General features: G+C 40.7%; 1 protein-coding gene across 3 annotated transcripts in view; it reads right to left on the bottom strand.

The window, feature by feature from the left end:
* Positions 1–19,937, bottom strand: part of LOC149470817 (sodium channel protein type 2 subunit alpha-like) — a 136,886-nt gene that overhangs the window by 76,515 nt on the left and 40,434 nt on the right. For 2 of the 3 annotated variants that reach the window (XR_016307948.1, XM_089660183.1), the window contains exons 5-9: positions 18,322–18,385; positions 15,358–15,499; positions 13,470–13,676; positions 6,305–6,607; positions 4,697–5,026 (exon numbers count right to left, since the gene is read on the bottom strand). Coding sequence is in view for 2 of the 3 variants with exons in the window: in XM_089660183.1 (XP_089516309.1) it covers positions 4,697–5,026; positions 6,305–6,607; positions 13,470–13,676; positions 15,358–15,499; positions 18,322–18,385 (1,046 nt within the window). In the remaining variant the exon portion in view is untranslated. Of the gene's footprint in view, positions 1–4,696; positions 5,027–6,304; positions 6,608–13,469; positions 13,677–15,357; positions 15,500–18,321; positions 18,386–19,937 lie in introns of those variants that run through there. The other variant, XM_089660190.1, reaches the window with a different exon arrangement.

Genomic DNA, 19,937 nt, shown 5'->3' with positions numbered 1-19,937 from the left:
AGTTAAAATGGTAAGTTTAGTTCAGCTTTAAAAAGTGTTAACTGAAGTTTTGCTTTAATTTTTGAGTCAAGTCCATCTACACCTGCTAGTCTAAAGCTGGCCATACATATATAGATTTTCGTTCAAGAATTTTCGTTTCAAGAATATTCATTTGATTTTCTAATGTTTGTTTTCCGCAGTGACGGGAAAATTGGAAGGGGCAGGAGAAAAAACTTTTTTCGATCAAATGAATTTTCAGTCAGCGTATGTGGTTATCGTTTAAAAATTAGATTCATTTTAAAATCAAATGTTAAAAGCAATAGACAATTTTTGACCAACATTCGTCCATTCATCGTATGTTCAAAGAATATTCGTACGACTTTTCTTACGAATATTCTCGTCTGAAAATCTACACATGTATGGCCAGCTTAACACTACCCTCTTCCCAGACTGACAATGCTGCTGTCCGAGGGTGTTTCTGCTGCTCCTTCCTCCAGAGTGGAGACACCCTAAGACCGAAAGTGTGCTACTGGCTGGATCACCAGGTGAAAATACAGGCCATATTTTAGGATTGGTAAGCTGCAACATATACTTTTTTTTTGGGGGGGGGGGGGTTTAAACCACTTAAAAGAAGATCTTAGTCTTAAAATATAGTCCATAAACCTTCCAATTAGCTGCAACAAGCTGACCCCACAGAGCTCATAAACAGAAGACTGTGCAATCCAGAGCACTGCAGCATCAGGACATACAACATGGACCTAGAGCACCATGGGTCCTGCTTGTAACAAATGTTAGATATGTTTATTCTGCGTTTATTGCCACAGCCCCATCCTTGCCTACCTAATGTCTGACTGCCCAAGTCATCGGCATTTTGGTCAAATATTGTGTTTCCTGTCCTCTGTGCACCTCTGGCAGATGCCCCCGCTGCCCTCCCCTTGTTAGACCCAATCCTGCAGGATATTATTGCAGTTCTTGTTCAAATATTCACATCAGTCATGCTTTTACGAGGTGATCTCCCACACAACATCGCCATAGAACATCCACCGGAACTCTAATCTTGAAAGATCTTCTCTATTGTAAACCTGCCACAATTACCGGTACATCACTCATAATTGCACTACGATTAAGTGGGAGGGTAATTTGGTGAAGGGGATTGTAAAAGCACCTCTGAATGTCACTTCGCTCCCTGAACTGTACATTCCCCAGTGGTTCTGCTGAAATGACAACACGCCCACGCACACAACCTTAAAATAAGTCACTTATGGGTGGTTTGACGTCCGTGTCACCTGTAAATTTATAATGTTCACTGTATGATTTTTCCCAAACATTAGGAAAACCGAGTGGCTTGCAAAAAAAAAAAAAAAAAAATTGATACGATATGTAGCTATTATATGAGGACATTTTAGAAGGAGAAACAAGTACATTCCATTCTATTGTCAGATCATGCTGTGTATACATTATATATGTCAAAACATTGTGTTTGATAGCAGTAAATAACAGTAAGCATTTCCTTGAAGAACAGATTTCGTGAGACTTGGTATCTTTCTACACTAATTAGTTAACTTGATGTAAAAATATAGACTTGATATAAAATCTATTTGTAGGTTTCAAGGTGTTTCTAAACCCAAAAACAAAAATGTTATCATTTGGAGCTTACCAGTCTTTGGATGTGATGGCTACATTTGTTTTCTATCTTTGGGTTTTTTTTCCTTAAAGAGGTAGTAAACAACAAGAAAAAGAAAAAAAAAAGTCCCCTGCAAGGTAAAAGGCATATAGTGCTAGTATGCATTACATACTAGCACAATATGTAACACTTACCTTAAAGCGGAGCTCCACCCAAAAGGGGAAGTTCCGCTTTAAGCCTTTGTCCACTGCTCCCCATTAAGAATTGGCACCTTTGGGGAGCGGGTACCCGAATTTGACAAATATCCGCTCCCACTTCTGCTGCGATCGTCTAGGCGATCGGAAGCGGAAGTTGTCCTTCCCCCCTCTTTCCCTGTAGTCTTCTGGAACACGTGGCAGGTCCCAGAAGACTACGGGGCCATTCACACAACACAGCGCTTCTCGCGCATGCGCAGTGGGCACCCAGCTGTGAAGCCGCAAGCTGTCACAGCCAGGTGCCCAAACTGAAGATGCCGGCGCCAGGGAGAGAAGATGGTCGATAAAACCAGTGGTGGTGAGGACATCGCTGGACCAAGGGACAGGTAGGTGTCTGTATTTTAAAAGTCAGCAACTACAGTTTTTGTAGCTGCTCACTTTTTTTTTTTCCAAGTGGAACTCTGCTTTAAAATGAAGCCCGCTGTGACCGTTGCAGAGGCTTCCATCTTCAGCCAGTCCTTCTTCTGGTGTCGCAATCTCCAGCCATCTGACAGGCCTGGGCCATGATGACATCACTCCCGTGCATGTGCGCGGGAGTCCCGGGCCACAGCACACGGCTCTGAAGGAAAGGCACAGGTATGCCGTTCCTTCAGAGCGCATGCGCCGGCTTTAGGAAAGAGAGAATATCTCCTAAACGGTGCATGTTTTGGAGATATTAATTTTACCTACAGGTAAGTTTTATTATAAGCTTACCTGTAGGTAAAATAAAAAAAAAATGAGTTTACTACCACTTTAAAGACCATCTCTGTGGAAAGGAAAAATCTTCCCTTGTGGTAGGGCTGCCCTGACACTACTAGGGTTAAATGCTCATTTAGGTCTAGGGCTCAGGAAAAAGCTTATTTACCTGATCCTCTGCTCCTCCAGTACGTTCTCCTCTACTCCCTAAAGCTCTGGCAGTAGATTGTCTATCAGCATCCTCATGCACTGAAGAACTAACTTTCGAGAAATTAGTTTGATAGGTGCTTACTGAGACTGTGATCCTTAACTTAACAATATGTCAGACAAACAAGGGATTTTCAACAGGAAAGACTCAACACAGTCACCAAACCTGCACCAGAGGTGTGCTATGTTATATCATTGGTAGATACTATCATTATTGGAGCGGAGTTCTTTTCTGAGTATCAGATGCAAAACAAAAAAGATTACAGCTACATGACTGAAGTATAACACTCCCAGTCCAGGCCAATTCTAACATTACTCCCCTACATGTAAAAAAAAAATTTTTTTCTTTTGCTGTTTTAAGCAGAGGTCCTAGAGAATAAAATGGTGGGTTTTGCAATTTTTTATAATACTTGGTATTTGCACAGCGTTCTTTCAAAAGCTATTTTTTTTTTAGAAAAAATACTTTAATTAACTTTAATGCACAAAAGCACAATATAATACCCAATTTGTGGTAAAATACAAAAGATGATGTTATGCTGAGTAAATGAATATGTCATGCTTTGAAACTGCGCACACTTGTGGAATGGCACCAGACTATGGTACTTAAAAGTCTCCACAGGTGACGCTGTAAAAGCCTTTACAGGTTACCATTTTAGAGTTATACAGGAGGTCTGGCATTAGAATTATTGCTCTCCCGCTGACGTTTGTGACAATACCTCACATGTTTGGTGTGATCACCATTTACAAATACATGCAGGACATTTGCCATTGTGTGGGACAGGCCATTTTAAAACATTTTATGAATTAATTTGATTTGATTTATTTATTTGATTTGAATTTTTCTATTTTTTAATTTTTACAGTTTATTTTTTTCTATCACAAGAAATGTAAACAGGTCCTCTTTACTGAGACATCTTTATTATTATTATACATGATTTATATAGTGCCAACAGTTTGCGCAGCGCTTTACAAAATGAAGGTAGACATTACAGTTACAATACAATTTGGTACAAGAGGAAACAGAGGGCCCTGGTGTGGTTTGACTTGACAGTTCGGGTCAAACCGCAAGGTGAGTGCATAAGTGTGTTGGAGGTGGCTCTAACACTGGGGGTCACACAATATCACTGAATGAATATATACAGAGAAGAAATTGCACATTAGCACTTGGAGCACTGAGTCTTAAAGGGACGGTTCACCAAGATTTATATTGGGACACTATTATTAGATAAACGCACAGTGGATAGAATTCAGATAACGTATGGTATTATGAGGAAGTGTGCGTTATTGTGTTGTATTTAAAGCCATGCGTTTTGAGCACAGAATATGCACTTATATGGTATGTAATTATTGTCACAGAGCAAGATTTATGCATATTTAATATTTATTTATAATATTGCGTTGCATTTTTTGTATATTAGTATTTGTATGTGGAAACACTGTATATGTTAGCTGCAATATTTTATTTTTATTTATTTATTATACATATTTGGATAGGCATATTGCGCTGTACGTTTTCACATTATAACTTTTTATTGCAGGTTTCTACTTATTTCTGTTCTTTAACTATTACAGTTAGACTTTTTTGTTATCATAGGCTAAAAAGATGCAATAGTTAACATTTTTACAACGGAACTACATATCCCATCCCATAGCTCTGCCTCCATCTCTATCCAGACTACTCCAGAGAGCAGTGCAGAGGATGACAAGTTACAGATCACCCACATGTCTGTTACTGATGACGTATGTGTCTAGCTCATATAAGAGGAAGACAAGGACACTGCATTTCTATAAATCTAAATATGGTATTAGCCTGAAAAAAATTACAGCCACCACATCTAAGGACTGGTAAGCTTCAATACAGTACAATGTTGCACTTGAATGTACATATCCTCTAATCATCCATTTACCCAAAAGATACCAATTCTCTTTAGAAGGAAAAAAACTCCCATAGCATTACCTCAGGATAGAGTCCCGCAGGGGCACCAGACCCGCTAACCAAGGAGACCACTCCATTGCAGTCCACTGTACTGTGCATTTTACCATTCATAGAAAGTAAAGGCAGAATCCTAGGCGATCGACTCGTCAAGCTCGTGTTGCTGTTACGCCGGTCTCCGTGTCTACCCGGCAGAGATACAGAATCCTTTTCATTATCTTCAAATGTGCTGTGTTCATCATCAGCAAAATCATTCTCTGACCCCACATCCCTAGCGGGATCTCTGAAACTGAAAATGCTAACTCTGCTATTACGTCTAGGGGTAAACAGGGGGCCACGAACACTTAACTGTGACTGTAAAACCAAAAACAACAGAATTAGGTTTAGAAGTGATAAGAAAGAAATGCATGATTGTAATCTCAAATATGGTGGTAAACAGTGTCATACAACAAAGTAATGCATAAACATGGACCATTTATAAGCAGTGAATGTGACTTTTACCAAACATTCACTGGTGGTGAATCAATCACTGTCATTTAAAACACATAGACCTGGATGATTCACTTGCAGAGAATGTTTGGTTGAATGTCAGATTTGCTGCTTAATATATTGTAAATAAACCCCTTAAAGTGTCTCTAGAGGCAAAACTTGATTTTATTTTGCTTTGCATAGCATATTGAAGGGTTTGAACTCTTATCAGGTTTTTTTATCCCCTGCTGGGGAGATTCATCCTTTATTGTATCTGGTGATCACTGTTACCAGAACTGAAATTGAGGGAAAATCCAAAATGCTTTGGTTGTCACTAAAAGGGGAATAGAGGGTACATTTTCCAAAGGAGCGCCTGTTCTGGTGGCAAATGTCTAATAGGGGATTTAACTCATATTCAAAGTGAAGGGAAATATCCCCAACCTATCATTTTATGCCATCTGTGTCCTACTTAGGAGATTTCTTTTCCATTCCTGTCTTAGAGACACAACAGGAAATGAGAGGAAACCTCTCCAAAGTGAGATTTTCTTTTACTTTCAGACCCGGTGACAGAAGTCACACCTTGGGAGGTTGATTCTTTCCAGTTCGAACACAGACAGCAGAAGAAACTTGACAGGGGTACTAACCCAAGTGTCAGTAACCTATTTCACAAGAAGTATCCATTTACAAGCATCATAAAACTGGTCTACCAGTGCCATAGACCTTAGATCTGCCCCAACTTCTGCACCATGAGAAAAACAGATGTTTTGCATTGATATTTGTTCTAGTTGGCAGTTCCATTAGGAGAAGGAAGAGGTTAAGTGGATGAGGTTCTTCACGTAAATTATGCTGGCGGGCCAAATTTACATAATTTGGCAGCAGGTACCTGTCAAAAAAAGGTTACCCAACACCACCCCCCCAAAAAAAGTCAACCAAATATGTTAGAGGAAGGGAGAGAGGCAGATTACCAGTACTTTCACTTTTAGGTGATAGTCCACTTTAAGTCAATGTTAGGCACCTGCCTGTGTACAATTGTTTAATTATCACAGTTAACAAAATCCCACAGGCCCAGGTCCTTAGTGCAGCTGCTTCCATTACTGACATATGATGGCCTCCAGCAGACTAATACAAAGCAAATCTGTCACTTACTGTAATATAATATCTTACCTCTCTCGGGGACGATGCCTTCCTATAATACTCTAACTGATGGCCTTCCCTGTTACAGTGATAGTCTTTCCTCTTTGCACTGTCTTCAGATGCAGATATATAATATTTCTCTTCATCTCTTTTCTCCTTATCCTCAGCACACTGCTCTACATTTTCTCTTTGGGTCTTCCAGTTCTTCCTATCTTTGGCACTCTTAGAACTTAGCTTTGATATTGTAGAAGAGGTCTCTGAAGAATCGTCCAGTTCACATTCTTCACTTAGGACCTGGGACTCTCCCATTGTCTCAGCTGCCGCCGCTACAGCCTGCAGTGGTGTACAAGGTGTAATAGTATGGTATAGTAGTAATATTGGTAGTATGGGAGTAAAACATATTTTACATGCGTATTTGCAGTGGGTTTTTATTCACTTACTTTTGAATTTGCTAGAAAATTTCACTAGTCAGCTCCCTAGCACAGCCACATGATTCATTGCATATCATAGCCCCTCCTCTAATTACTTTCTGTGCTGGCCAAGGTCCTTCACCCCTCCCATTACTTCCATTCTACATAACCTTTTATTTAGCTGAATGAAGAGATTACTACAGAGTGACAACTGACTGACAGCTCTGAGTCTACACAGACTGCTAATGTCACATCCAAGATATATGGAAAAGCAAGTTCCAAACCAAAAGGTAAAAGAGTCCAAGATGCCTTTAAATATTCATACTTTGATAAAACTAAACCAGCCAACATGATTCGGGGGCAACAAAACCCCTTTATCAGGGTTTAGAATGAGATAAGGACATGAATGTATACAGAAGACGCTATAACCCAATGGGTCCATATATGATTTGGTATAAACTCTCATTTAGGACTGTATTTGTAATTATGTACTCACTGTCAAAGGAATAGATCCATTTGGTCACAGTTTGTTTCTGAGCCCATTCAAATTCTTATCCCATTTTAAGCCTGGATGGAAGGAGAGCTTTGTTGCCCTGAAACGTGTTAAATGCTTTTGCTTGATTGAAATAAAATACTTAAAAGGCATCTTGGACTATTTCATCTTTTGGTTTGGCGCTCATTACTTGCATAGTTTGAGTTTCTGGGTATCAATTGTCTATTTGTTTGAGAACTGCTTTACCAGAGTCAGTGAGCGTTTTATCAAACTTTCTGTATTTGAACTGTTTGAACATGCAATTAAATCCCATTACCCCTTAAAGCGGAACTTGACCCATAACAACTTGATAAAAAATAATGTTCTTTATCTAGGAACATACATTCAACAATAATAGCTATGCAACTAAAATTAGTTTGTGCTGAAGCCCAAAGCCCCTGAGCAGCAGTAAATCTTTACTCTGTCAGCAGATCGGCCTCTAGTGGTTCTGATTTTAGACACAGTGATAAAAAATAGAGGGCAATGAGCATGTACAGAGCAGGGTAAGACAGTGTATTACTTGATTTTAAACAGCATAGGATCTTATTTTCAATGTGTTATGCAGCTATACCTGCAAAAGGGGCCAGCCTGGAGTGATCTAACAGGACTTAAAGTGTTGCTAAACCCAGGACCCTGCATTCACTATAGCTGGTCTCCCACAGTACACACAACATGGAAATGCAATTATTTTAATAAAAAACTGCTAAATACCTTTTCTCATCAGTTAGAGTAGTTTTATGACTTCCGCAGAGCACTGGTTAAAGCATGTAGGAGGAGTTTTCTTTCTGCTGTAGGAGGATGTGAAATCCCTGACCTCTGTCTGGACAGTGCTGATTGGCCCTGTGCTGATCACATGCACCCTCCCAAGAAAAAAAAAAAAAACCTTTCTAGCAATACAAACCAAACTGAGCATGTGCATGTGACCATGGGTTCAGTCTGTGTCAGATGGTCATTTCAACAAGACGGAAAGGATCAAACAGCCTTTTTACACATCGCAGAGGATTAACCCCTTCGGTTCCACAGTGAGTATAACAAGCATGCTTTACTGCATATATACAGTCTGATTTTACTGTTGTGGGTTTAGTAACACTTTAATTTTCTGACTAAAGTTCCACATTGAATTTATTTTTCTGTAGTCACATCCAAGATGGCGGCACCCAGCAGTGGTCTCAGGGCTTTTAGGTGTTTGCACAAGGGAGGCTTTAACTGAGAAATAACAGACATAAAATATGTAAATTGCCATATATTCTTATGGGAAGGTTTTTTTTAAATATCATAATCTGGTGATAGGTGCTTTAGAATATAACTACAAATTATGTTTACAGTTACAACATGTCCTTTAATCTATGTTTTCATTCTATAAATAAATGCTTTTGCAAGAACATCTACTTGCAAACTGCTTGCCAAAGGATTTGCGTTCCTTTCCATCCAGTTCTGATATTTATTCAGCTCTTGCACGCAGCACAGCATATCTGGCAGGGCAAGATACCTGATATCTGCTACAGTTAACTGACACTTACAGGTCTTGTCCCTCCCCTAATCTGTGACAGTGAATGAGAATCAACAAGATGATAAGATCATCCAACTCTATCCTCCTAGCACAACTAATTGAATCCATGAGCTGCTTCTCTGATTCCAAGTCTGAGCTCTGCTGTACATGAAATGGCAGATACAAGGTCAAAGTTGCCATATGTACTTATGGCTTACATACAGTGCTGCCCATCAGTGCCCAGCAGTGCTGCACATTAGTGCCCAACAGTGCTGCCCATCAGTGCCCAACAGTGCTGCCAGTCTGTCCAGTTAATGCCGATAGTCAGTGCCACCTATCAGTGCCATCAGTCAGTGCTGCCAGTCAGTGCCCTTCAGTGCTACCTATTAGTGCCCTTCAGTGCCGCCTATCAGTGCCCATCATTGCCGCCTATAAGTACCCATCAGTGCCACATATATGTGCAGCATCATCAGTGCCTCCTCATCAATGCCCACTAGTGCTACCTCATCAGTGCAGCCTATCAGTACCCATCAGTACTGCCTCATCAGTGCCAGTGCCCATCAGTGCTGACTATCAGTACAGCCTCATCAGCGCACATCAGTGAAGGAGAAAAATTACCTGTTTGCAAAATTTTATAATAGAAACAAATACATCCTTTTTTTCAAAATTGTTTTGTTTATAGTGCAAAAAAATAAAACAGCCAGTGGTGATTAAATACCCCCAAAAGAAAGCTCTATTTATATGAAAAAAAGATACAAATTTCATATGGGTACAGTGTTGCATGACTGCGCAATTGTCATTGAAATTTTGGCAGCGCTGAAAACTGAAAATTGGCCTGGGCAGGACGGGGGTAAAAGTGCCCGGTAGGCGAGTGGTTAATCATGAAGGAATGGACACAGAGCTGCATTAATATGTGTCTTGTATATCTAGATGGAGTTCAGCATAGCATTTACCTTCACCTGAAATATAATTTTCTATTGGATGTGTTATCTGCAAAATCCTGTGTGGAACCTCGTTTAAATACTTTTGGTAAAGTATTGTCACAGGTGTATTTTAATCACTCTTGATATAAACCAACAGATAAATATGCAGTAGCATGTTCTGTTCTGCTCTATAATTAAATATTAATTCGTAATGTACTTTATAGTGTTTCACAGTCGTACTATGCTCAACCTGTAATGATTTTATTGCCTGAGGATACAGTTACATGCCGCTATTTCATGGTAATGTATTTATACTTACAGTAGGTTTTTTCCAGCTGTGTGTATTTATCTTGTGATTTAATAAATCTTACCCTTTTAATACTTTGTGTTGATAAATTATACATGTCATTGTTCTGAAAAGCTACCTATAAATTGCTGAACGGTCATCTTAACTAAAAATGGCTTTCTATTTGAAGCTTCCGTATCCTCCAACTAGCAGAACTGATGTCAAAACTATCAAAACTACAGGGGTGCTCAACTCTGCACTGAAAAATATACATGTACCTCATTTTTTTTACAGAAACAGACCACAATTCTTCGTAGCAAATACTGTTTATATTCAATTACAAGACATGTTACACCAGTTGACATCAAGTTCTGGCTGTTTATCATGAGGACAGGCAGACATCAAGGTTAAGATTTGTCTATCTTTAGCCAACATAAATATTACCAGTATGCAGGGCTGCTGTTAGAATCCATGGGGTCCCATACAGGCAACCTGACAGGACTCCCCTCTCCCAAAAAAGACACAGTTTACTGTGCTTCAGTTATGAATAAACACAGTGAGTGATCAGTACTGATCACTCAATGTGTTCATTCAGGAAAGAAAGGGGCTGGTAAATGTGATATATTTACTGGTCCCTTCCCCCACTCTCCATCCTAAAGGATCCTACTATGTGCTAGCAGCTGCCAGTGTGAAGGAGAGGAGTGAAGCCAGCAGCACTGGGGGGTGAGGGCACACAGGGGTGCCTGGGTAGCAAGGGGAAACATATGGTGCACAGGGAGGTTGATGGGTGCGGGGGGGGGGGAAGGGGGCCCAGGCAGATGGGGGAATCCATTGTGGGCACGGAGGGGGGGAAGCAATTACTGTAACTGATCCCCTGTGTGGCTCTCTCTCTGCAGCAGCTGAAAGTCAGCGGTAGGGAAGGAGAAGATGTCAGCTTTCAGCTTCTGCAGAGAGAGCCATACAGAGGATCGGTTCCAGTAATTGCCTTTCCTGCCTCTGTGCCCACATCGCATTCCTCAAGCTGCCTGGGCCCCATACATGAGGACTGGCAGTACCCCCTTATCCATGGTCATGACTGTATGTGTATATACACACTATATTGCCAAAAGTATTCAGACACCCCTCCAAATCAATGGATTCGGGTGTTCCAATCACCTCCATGGCCACAGGTGTATAAAATTAAACACCTAAGCACGCAGACTGCTTCTACAAACATTTGTGAAAGAATGGGTCGCTCTCAGGAGCTCAGTGAATTCAAGCATGGTACCGTGATAGGTTTCCACCTGTGCAATAAAGTCCATCTGTGACATTTCCTTGCTACTAAATATTCCAAGGTCAACTATTTATGGTATTATAACAAAGTGGAAGCAATTGGGTACAACAGCAACTCAGCCATGAAGTGGTAGGCCACGAAAAATGACAGAGCGGGGTCAGAGCATGCTTAAGCGCAGTGTGCAGAAGTCACCAACTGTCTGCTGAGTCAATAGCTAAAAACTTCCAAACTTCATGTGGCCTTCAGATTAGCACAACAACAGTGCGTAGAGAGCTTCATGAAATGGGTTTCCATGGCCGAGTAGCTGCATCCAAACCTTACATCACCAAGTGCAATGCAAAGCGTCGGATGCAGTGGTGTAAAGCACGCTGCCACTGGACTCTAGAGCAGTGGAAACATGTTCTCTGGAGTGACAAATTAAGCTTTTCTGTCTTGCAATCTTGGAAAAAAAATGTTTTTCAGGGTTGGGCTTGGCCCCTTAGTTTCAATAAAGTGAACTCTTAAGACATCAGCATACCAAGACATTTTGGACAATTTCATACTCCTAACTTTGTGGGAACAGCTTGGGGATGACCCCTTCCTGTTCCAACATGACTGCACACTAGTGCACAAAGCAAGGTCCATAAAGACATCTATGAGCAAGTTTGGGGTGGATGAACTTGACTGGTCTGCACAGAGTCCTGACCTCAACCCCACAGAACACCTTTGGGATGAATCAGAGCGGAGATTGCGAGCCAGGCCTTCTCATCCGACATCAGTGCCTGACCTCACAAATGCACTTCTGGAAGAATGGTCAAACATTCCCATAGACACACTCCTAAACCTTGTGCACAGCCTTCCCACAAGAGTTGAAGCTGTTATAGCTGTTTTTGGCAATATAGTGTGTGATATATATATATATATATATATATATATATATATATAAATAATTGTTCGTGAGATGAGCAATTTGAGCTTATGAAGCAGCTGAAAGTAGTGTCCTTCAATGGAATCAGAAAAGCATACATTTCATAAAATGGGGTACATTAACTAGGTCCTCAATAAAAAAAATCCTGCCTTAGGGTAATGAAGCCTAATTTAGTAAATTAGATCAATAAAAAAAATCTTGTAGATTCTTCTAACTGCCCCTGCACCCCCCTAAGCATTCAGATTAGCCACATGTATTGAGGTATAGACAGTCAGGCAACGGACAATAAAATAAATTTAAGCTTAAACTGTAAACATTATTCTTTGGTGCTGGACCCTCCTATGCTCTTACCCTTCCTCTTGGCACCACCCAACCAGATGCCTAAATGCATTAAAGTGTTACCAAACCCAGCACCCTGCATATACTATATCTGGTCTCCCACAGGACACACAACATGGAAATGCAATTATTTTAGTAAATATAAACTGCTAAATACCTTTTCTCATCAGCAGTTAGAGCAGTCTTGTGACTCCAGCAGAGCACTGATTAAAACTTGTAGGGGGAGTTTTCTTTCTGCTCTTGGAGGATGCAGAACCCATGACCTCTGTCTGGACAGCACTGATTGGCCCTTTGCTGATCACATGCACTCTCCCAAGAAAAAAAAACACCTCTCTAGCAATACACACCAAACTGAGCATCTGCATGTGACTACAGATTCAGTCTGTATCAGGTGGTCATTTCAACAAGCGGAGGGCCAGAGAAGAAAGGATCAAACAGCCTTTTTACACAATGCAGAGGATTAACCCCTTAGGTTCCACAGTAAGTATAACAAGCATGCTTTACTGTTGTGGGTTTAGTAACAGTAAGTTGCTGCCATGTGATTGGCTGATTAGCAATTTATGTTACCAAGCAATTGAACAGGTGTACCTAATAAAGGTGTCCGTTTATGAACCAGCGGTAATAGATCGCTGCTCAGTTCTCCGGCATTCTCGGAGAACACAGTTCTCCTGTGAATGCAGTTTATGAAGCAGTTCTCCGAACGAAGGGAGAACGGTCTCCAAACTCTGGAAAACGGCTGATTTTACTATAATCTCGCGAGATTACAGTAAAAGATCAGTTTACTAAGCAGAGGTAAATTATCTCTGCTTAGTTTTCGGTCCCTCTGATTCTCCAGCTCTGGGCTGGAGAATCTGGAGGGAGAACACAGATCTCCAGAGAAGGGCTGACATGATCTCCTGAGTGTCATAAACTGTGAATGACCAGAGAATAGCTGAGATCCGTTGAATCGCAGCTATTCTCTGTGTCATAAACGGACACCAAAGTGGCCAGTGAGTGTATAGACAAGAAGAGACTGGGAGAGAAAGACTGATCTTACCTGAGCTTCTTCTTGTTGCTTTTTCAGCTGTTCCATCATCTTCTGAAACTCTGCAGCTTTCTGTTCTGCTTCTTCCAATGTTGCCTGATTTTGTTCCTCATAAGCCATGGCTACCACAGCTAGGATCAGATTGACCAGATAAAAAGACCCCAAAAAGATCACCAGCACAAAAAAGATCATGTAGGTCTTACCAGAAGCTCGAAGGGTCTGTGGGAAAAGCAAGATGATTTATTTCCACATTTAAAAAAAGCAAAAAAGGTACAACAAAATGTTTTCAGTCTGGATGGAGAGGAGAGGAGAAGAGAAAAGAGAGAAGAGAAGAGAGGAGAGGAAAGAGAAGAGAAGAATGAAGTGAGAAGAGAAGAGAGGAGAGGAAAGAGAAGAATGAAGAGAGAAGAGAAGAGAAGAGAGAAGAGAGAAGAGAGAAGAGAAGAGAGGAGAGGAAAGAGAAGAGAAGAATGAAGAGAGAAGAGAAGAGAAGAGAGAAGAGAGGAAGAGAAGAGAAGAGAGGAAGAGAGGAAAGAAGAGAAGAGAAGAGAGGAGAGAAGAAAGGAGAAACAGCCTTGTGAACGACCAATATTTTTTTATCCTTCTATGTTGCATCTTAGTGCTGCTAATCTCTTGCAACTTCTTTACACCCAGTTCATATCTACATGCACTCAAACCGGAAATGGCTGCATGGCAAAGGCAAGTTTCCTAATGATATTTACAGTGGACTGTGTCTGAATATTTGGTGTTCACACCGCTACTTGTAGTCTTCATCAAAAGACAGGATGATAATGCTGAAGCCCAGCTGGGACGAAGGGACAGAATGTTGTAACCCTGTAATAGGAAGTGCCTGAACAAGGATCTTTATGACAGAGTCACCAAGTATTATTTTCATGAAAGCTTAAAAATTGCCTTTGAAATTACTTTAACCACTTAAGTTCTGGAAGATTTTACTCCCTTCTTAACCAGGCCATTTTTTTTCACACAAATTGAGCTTTCGTTCGGTGGTATTTGATCACTACTAGGTTTTTTTATTTTTTTATTATATAAACGAAAAGACTGAAAACAAAAAATATATTTTTCAGTATCTCCTATAAAATATATCCAATAAAAAAATCAAAAAATCATATTTCTTCATAAATTTAGGCCACAATGTATTCTGCTACATGTCTTTGGGAAAAAAAAGAAGAAAACCACAATAAGTGTATAATAATTGGTTTGCATGAATGTTATAGCGTCTACAAATGATGGTCTATATACTGGAATTTTATTGATTTATTTTTTAATACTAGTAAGAACAGTGATCAGCGACTTTTAGCGGGATTGTGCAATCTGACACTCTAGCAATCTGACACTAACTGACACTTTGTGGGAGCTGACCTATTGCCACTGACATCTCCAGTGACACTAATACAGTAATCAGTGATAATAATATACACTGTCACTGAATGACACTGGAGGAGTTAACATTTAGAGGCAATCAAAGGGTTAACTGTGTGCCTATCAATGTGCAAAGTATGTAAAGTGTGCTGCTTTTAGCAATGTGACTGTTTTTACTCCTTGCTTTGCAGAGAGAAAAAACAGCCACCTTTCTGCACTTATAGAGAACTCTGTATTGTTTACCAACACAGGGCTCTCTTCTGTCATTCGCTCAGCAGATCAGCGAGTCCCGGCCATAAATTACTGAGCGACACCCGCTGATCAGCTTGTGCTGCAGTGAATGACAGCACATTCAGGGTGGCAGGCAGGCATTTTCATGCCCCCTACCTGTACATGTACATGATTAATAAGAAAGGTGTCATAATATCAGGGAAAAATGCATGACCAATTTACTTACATTTTTCACAAAGAAAAAAAAACAATTGTTTTTTATAGTCAAAGGGATAGAAAATATACCTACCTTCATATACAGGTTCTCCCAGGAGTCCTGCGTCATCAGTCTAAACAGCGATAAAAATGCCCAGCCAAAAGTGTCAAAGCTTGTATATCCATAATCTGGGTTTCTTCCCACTTTCACACATCTGTACCCTTCCGGGCACTGACTGAGTAAAAGGAAAGCATAGATGAATTACTAATGCAATCATTGTTCTGTGAAAGTACACCTGATATGGCAGAAATATACAGTTTAGGCTTCCATTGCTGGCCTCTGCTTCTAAAAATGCTAGTTGCCTGGCTGTCATGCTGTCATGCTGACACTATGGAGTTGATTTACTAAAACTGGAGAATGCTAAATCTACGGCAGATGTACATGGTAGCCAATCAGCTTCTAACTTCTGCTTGTTAAAATAAGCTTTGACAAAAAAAAAAATGAAAGCTGATTGGTTGTTATGCACATCTGCACTAGATTTTGCACTCTCAAGCTTCAATGGCTCCTGGCATCCCAAAAATCAATGTGCATGTCTCTTCATTATCAGCTGAGGTGTCAAAATTGTATTGTGGAACTGTGGGATTGAAGCCAGGATCACTGACAGTGTACACCAGGTACATATAAAACATTGCTAAGATTGAAAAAAAATACTGCAGTCTGGCAAAAAAAAAAAAAAAAGTAAAAAAAAAATGATGTAATTTATATAAATGCTGCACAAGCCATTTTGTACTAACATTATTAAAAATTATCTTTCCATTTCACTCTGCAGTCAGCTATAATTTTCCTAAATAGCTAAATGTCAAATGTTGCTTCCTTGTATTATGGAAAATCGAAGGCATTCTGTCCACCCTTTCTGTGCAGAAAACATAATTCCTGTATGTCTAAAATTTATCACAACTAAAGGGATGCAGATAATTTTCTATTTCTTACTACAGCATTGAGATTTCTCAGGTAATGACAATCGTAGGGACCCTCGCATTGCAGCAGCCAGTTTATTAACAGTTATGATAAAGTAAAAATCAGTATAATGTAGAACACAGTAAGGCAAGATTCTGAAATGACATTTGAGTTAAAGGCTAAGTTTATTAAAAAAAAAAAATCAGCACAAGGGACAGTGCTAATGACTTACATTCAGTGCAAAGCAGGGGCGGACTGACAACTCATGGGGCCCCCGGGTAATAGGGGATCATGGGACCCCTGTGTCCTTGTCCAAACTCAAAAAAGCCTATGAAAATGGTACCAGGGGCATCTCATGGGGCCCCCTACTGACCCTGGGCCCTCGGGCAGTGCCCGAGTTTCCAAATGGTCAGTCCGCCCCTGGTGCAAAGTGTCCCTTGTGCTGCTGCCTGATGTTTTAGTTGAAATCTGAATCCTTTGATCCCCCCTGCTCCGCTAGCTGTAATCTTCTGGTGATGCAGGGGTTAATACGAGCTCAGGAACTGTCATAGGCACTCATCAAGAGTGTTATGTCCCTCCTTTTCACCTCCCTCCTCTGTTCATACAAGCTGTACTATAGCTTCCATCAATGAAATGAAATCTAGGAATGGAAGAGGCAGACCTTTTATACATTAACCTTGAGGTGATTGTAGCCCTGTTAGTGCACTTGTGACAGAAACAATTGCGTACTGTCCGTGCTATTTTTTTTATTTGCACTAACATACAATTTTCAGGACAAGCTTTCGGGGTATGTCCTCTTCTTCAAGGTCTTGTAGTACTGCTTGGACCTTGAAGAAGGTGACATACCCCGAAAGCTTGTACTGAAAGTTGTATGTTAGTGCAAATAAAAAAAGTATCAGGGACAGGATTCATTAACCTGATCTCCATTAATAGACTGCTTTGTATTGATGGAATGTATAGTCAGCTTCTATGAATGGAGGAGGTGGACAGAAAGGGATGTACAATGGTAGACCTATTGTCTGTCCAGCACTGCACAACAAGGCCTGCCAAGGACATGCTAACAGCACATTCCAAGAACGGTTAGGAATACAATTTTCTGCAAATTAAAAGACATATCAGCTAGAAACTGTTAAAGGAGAAGTATAGTCAAAGCTTTTTTGGCTATACTTCTATGGATCACAGGGGTGCAGCTAGTTCTGCAACCGTTTTCAGCTTTCAGCTGCTGCAGAGAAAGCCATACAGAGGATCGGTTCCAGTAATTGCCCCCCCCCCGCATCAATCACCCTCACTGCCCACATCTGATTCACCCTGCTGCCTGAGTCCCCCTGCTGGCCTGGGCCCCATACAGGAGGACCGGTGGTACCCCTTTATCCACAGCCCTAGGAGCAGGCATTGACCACTGCAGGAGACCAAGTAGACTGACACTGCCAGAAGTGTTGGTGTGTCTGTAGACTTCAAATTTACGTTTTCTCATGGATGGAGCTGCATGTTGGAGGTGAGAGCAGCAGGAAAGGTATGTGTTCTTTCAGGGGTTTTGGACACAATGACATTTACTTTAAAGATATAGGTTTGTGTTAGAAAAAACATTTTGACAATTTATTTGTGCTGCGTGCAAATTTCCAAATCAACAAGCTCAATGACATTGAAACTTTTAATGTATAATTCTTTATAACTCTGTATAATTCTTTAATATTTGAGTGTCGCACAGGTATCCTCATTGAGGAGGGAGGTGCATTGTAGCACAGCACAACGGTGGATTGCAGGAGCACCCTCATTGAGGAGAGAGGTGCATTGAAGCACGGCACATGACGGTGGATTGCAGGAGCACCCTCATTAAGGAGAGAGGTGCATTGTAGCATGATACACAATATTGTGATTTATGTCCATTTTTAGAGTTGTGATTACATATATATATTCATTAAGGAGGGAGGTGTATTGTAGCACAATTCACTTCTATAACTACGCATATTTTAAAGTGGGATTCACATACACACTTATCACTTTAAATATGATCTCACCGTTTTAGGAGGGGCAGCGCAGCCTCCCAATTGATTTACACTGTATAATTCAATTATAAATTTGAGTAATCTTTTTTCTTACCCGGTATCTGTGCTATTGCCACAAAGTACAGGATCCTTCTGACCTTCAATTTTATAAAACAAACCTGTTGGTGGACAGAATACATAATGGACCCATAAACATCCATGAAACAACAAACAGATAAATGTCATTTCTTCCTGTTCAGGACTTCTCCTTACCTCCCAAAATTTCTGCGTTTTTGTTAGAGAGCTGCAGTTATTACCCAAACCCAAACCTTTTATTTTTACATTTATACTGTATATATTAGAGAACGGTTTGAACAATACAGGAAATGAGGAAATCTCTCCACTTCATGTTTATGTGATGACTTTCAGACATAACAGGAATTAAGAGGGGCAGCACAGTGGCTAAGTGGTTAGCACTCCCACCTAGCAGCACTAGGGTTCAAATGCCAACCATTGCCCTACCCTGCATGAAGCCTGTATGTTTACCCTGTGCCTTCATGGGTTTCCTTCCACACTCCATAGACATGCTGGTGGGTTAATAGGTAAAAAAACCCCTGCCTTTAGAACCACTTTAACCTTTGAAATGTTTTGGCTTTAAATTGAGCATAACTTTCAATAAATCAACTTCTGGACTCCATTTTTGGTGCTTTCCTCACTGCACACCAGGATTTTATTATTGTTTTTCTCACATGTGGCCGAGAAGGGGGGGATTAGTAAAATCAGACTGCAGAATTTGACAGGCTGCACAACCCGGCAAACTCATCCAGTCCATTAAGATAAATAGGTTGATCTGCAATCGCTGGCTCGCAGCTGGAATGTAAAATTTCCATTCAGCAATTAAAAAAAAAGTTATAAAAACAAAAAAACAAGTGTCATGAAAAGGGAGGTAGTTTATTGCCCACCTGAAAGAACCATTGGTGGAAATAACCTCACTTCATCCCCAAGTGACAGGTGTCAGACAGAACAGGAAGTGAGGGGAAATCACTTAGACGGAAACACGCAGCCTTTATAAGCTGACAGTAATATGTCCTCAAAAGGACACAAACGGTAAAATAAATCCTAATAATATAAAAAAAAAAACTGTCTTAGTGGCTGAGTAATTAAACCTTCTGACTAATAGTCCTGGGGTCTCAGTTTGAATCCTGGCCACAGCACAATCTCCCTGTGCTTGTGTGGGATGCTCTCTAACTTCCTTTTCTCCTCCTCCCATGCTCGTCTCCAGGACTTCTCCAGAGCTTCCCCATCTGTTGGAACTCTCTACCCCAATTTATCAGACTATTGCCTACTCTGCTCACTTTTAGGCGATCTCTGAAAGCCTATCTCCTCAGGGAAGCCCTCAGCTAATAATGGAATCTTCTACTCCTCCTACCAGTCCTTCCCCCACAGTTACTACCTTTTGTACCACTAGCCCCTCCCTCTTAGATTGTAAGCTTCAAGGAGCAGGGCCCTCCTAACCCTCTTCTATTGAACTGTATTGTTGCTGTATTGGCTCCCGTTGTATATTGTAAAGTGCTGAGCAAACTGTTGACACTGTATAAATCCTGTATAATAATAATAATTGAAATTGGCCCTAGTATGCCCAACTACCCCCGAGGAGGTCTCTAAGGTCTTCACTGAAGCCCGCCTCACCACCTGCCCCCTGGACCCTATCCCCTCACAGCTCCTCCAGTT

The sequence above is a fragment of the Staurois parvus genome, unplaced genomic scaffold (assembly GCF_062004578.1).
Source record: "Staurois parvus isolate SC_StPar_1 unplaced genomic scaffold, SC_StPar_1.0 ptg000031l, whole genome shotgun sequence".
Classification (NCBI taxonomy): domain Eukaryota; kingdom Metazoa; phylum Chordata; class Amphibia; order Anura; family Ranidae; genus Staurois; species Staurois parvus.
The sequence above is the reverse complement of the archived record's forward strand: the minus strand, read 5'-3'. Positions and strand labels throughout refer to the sequence as shown.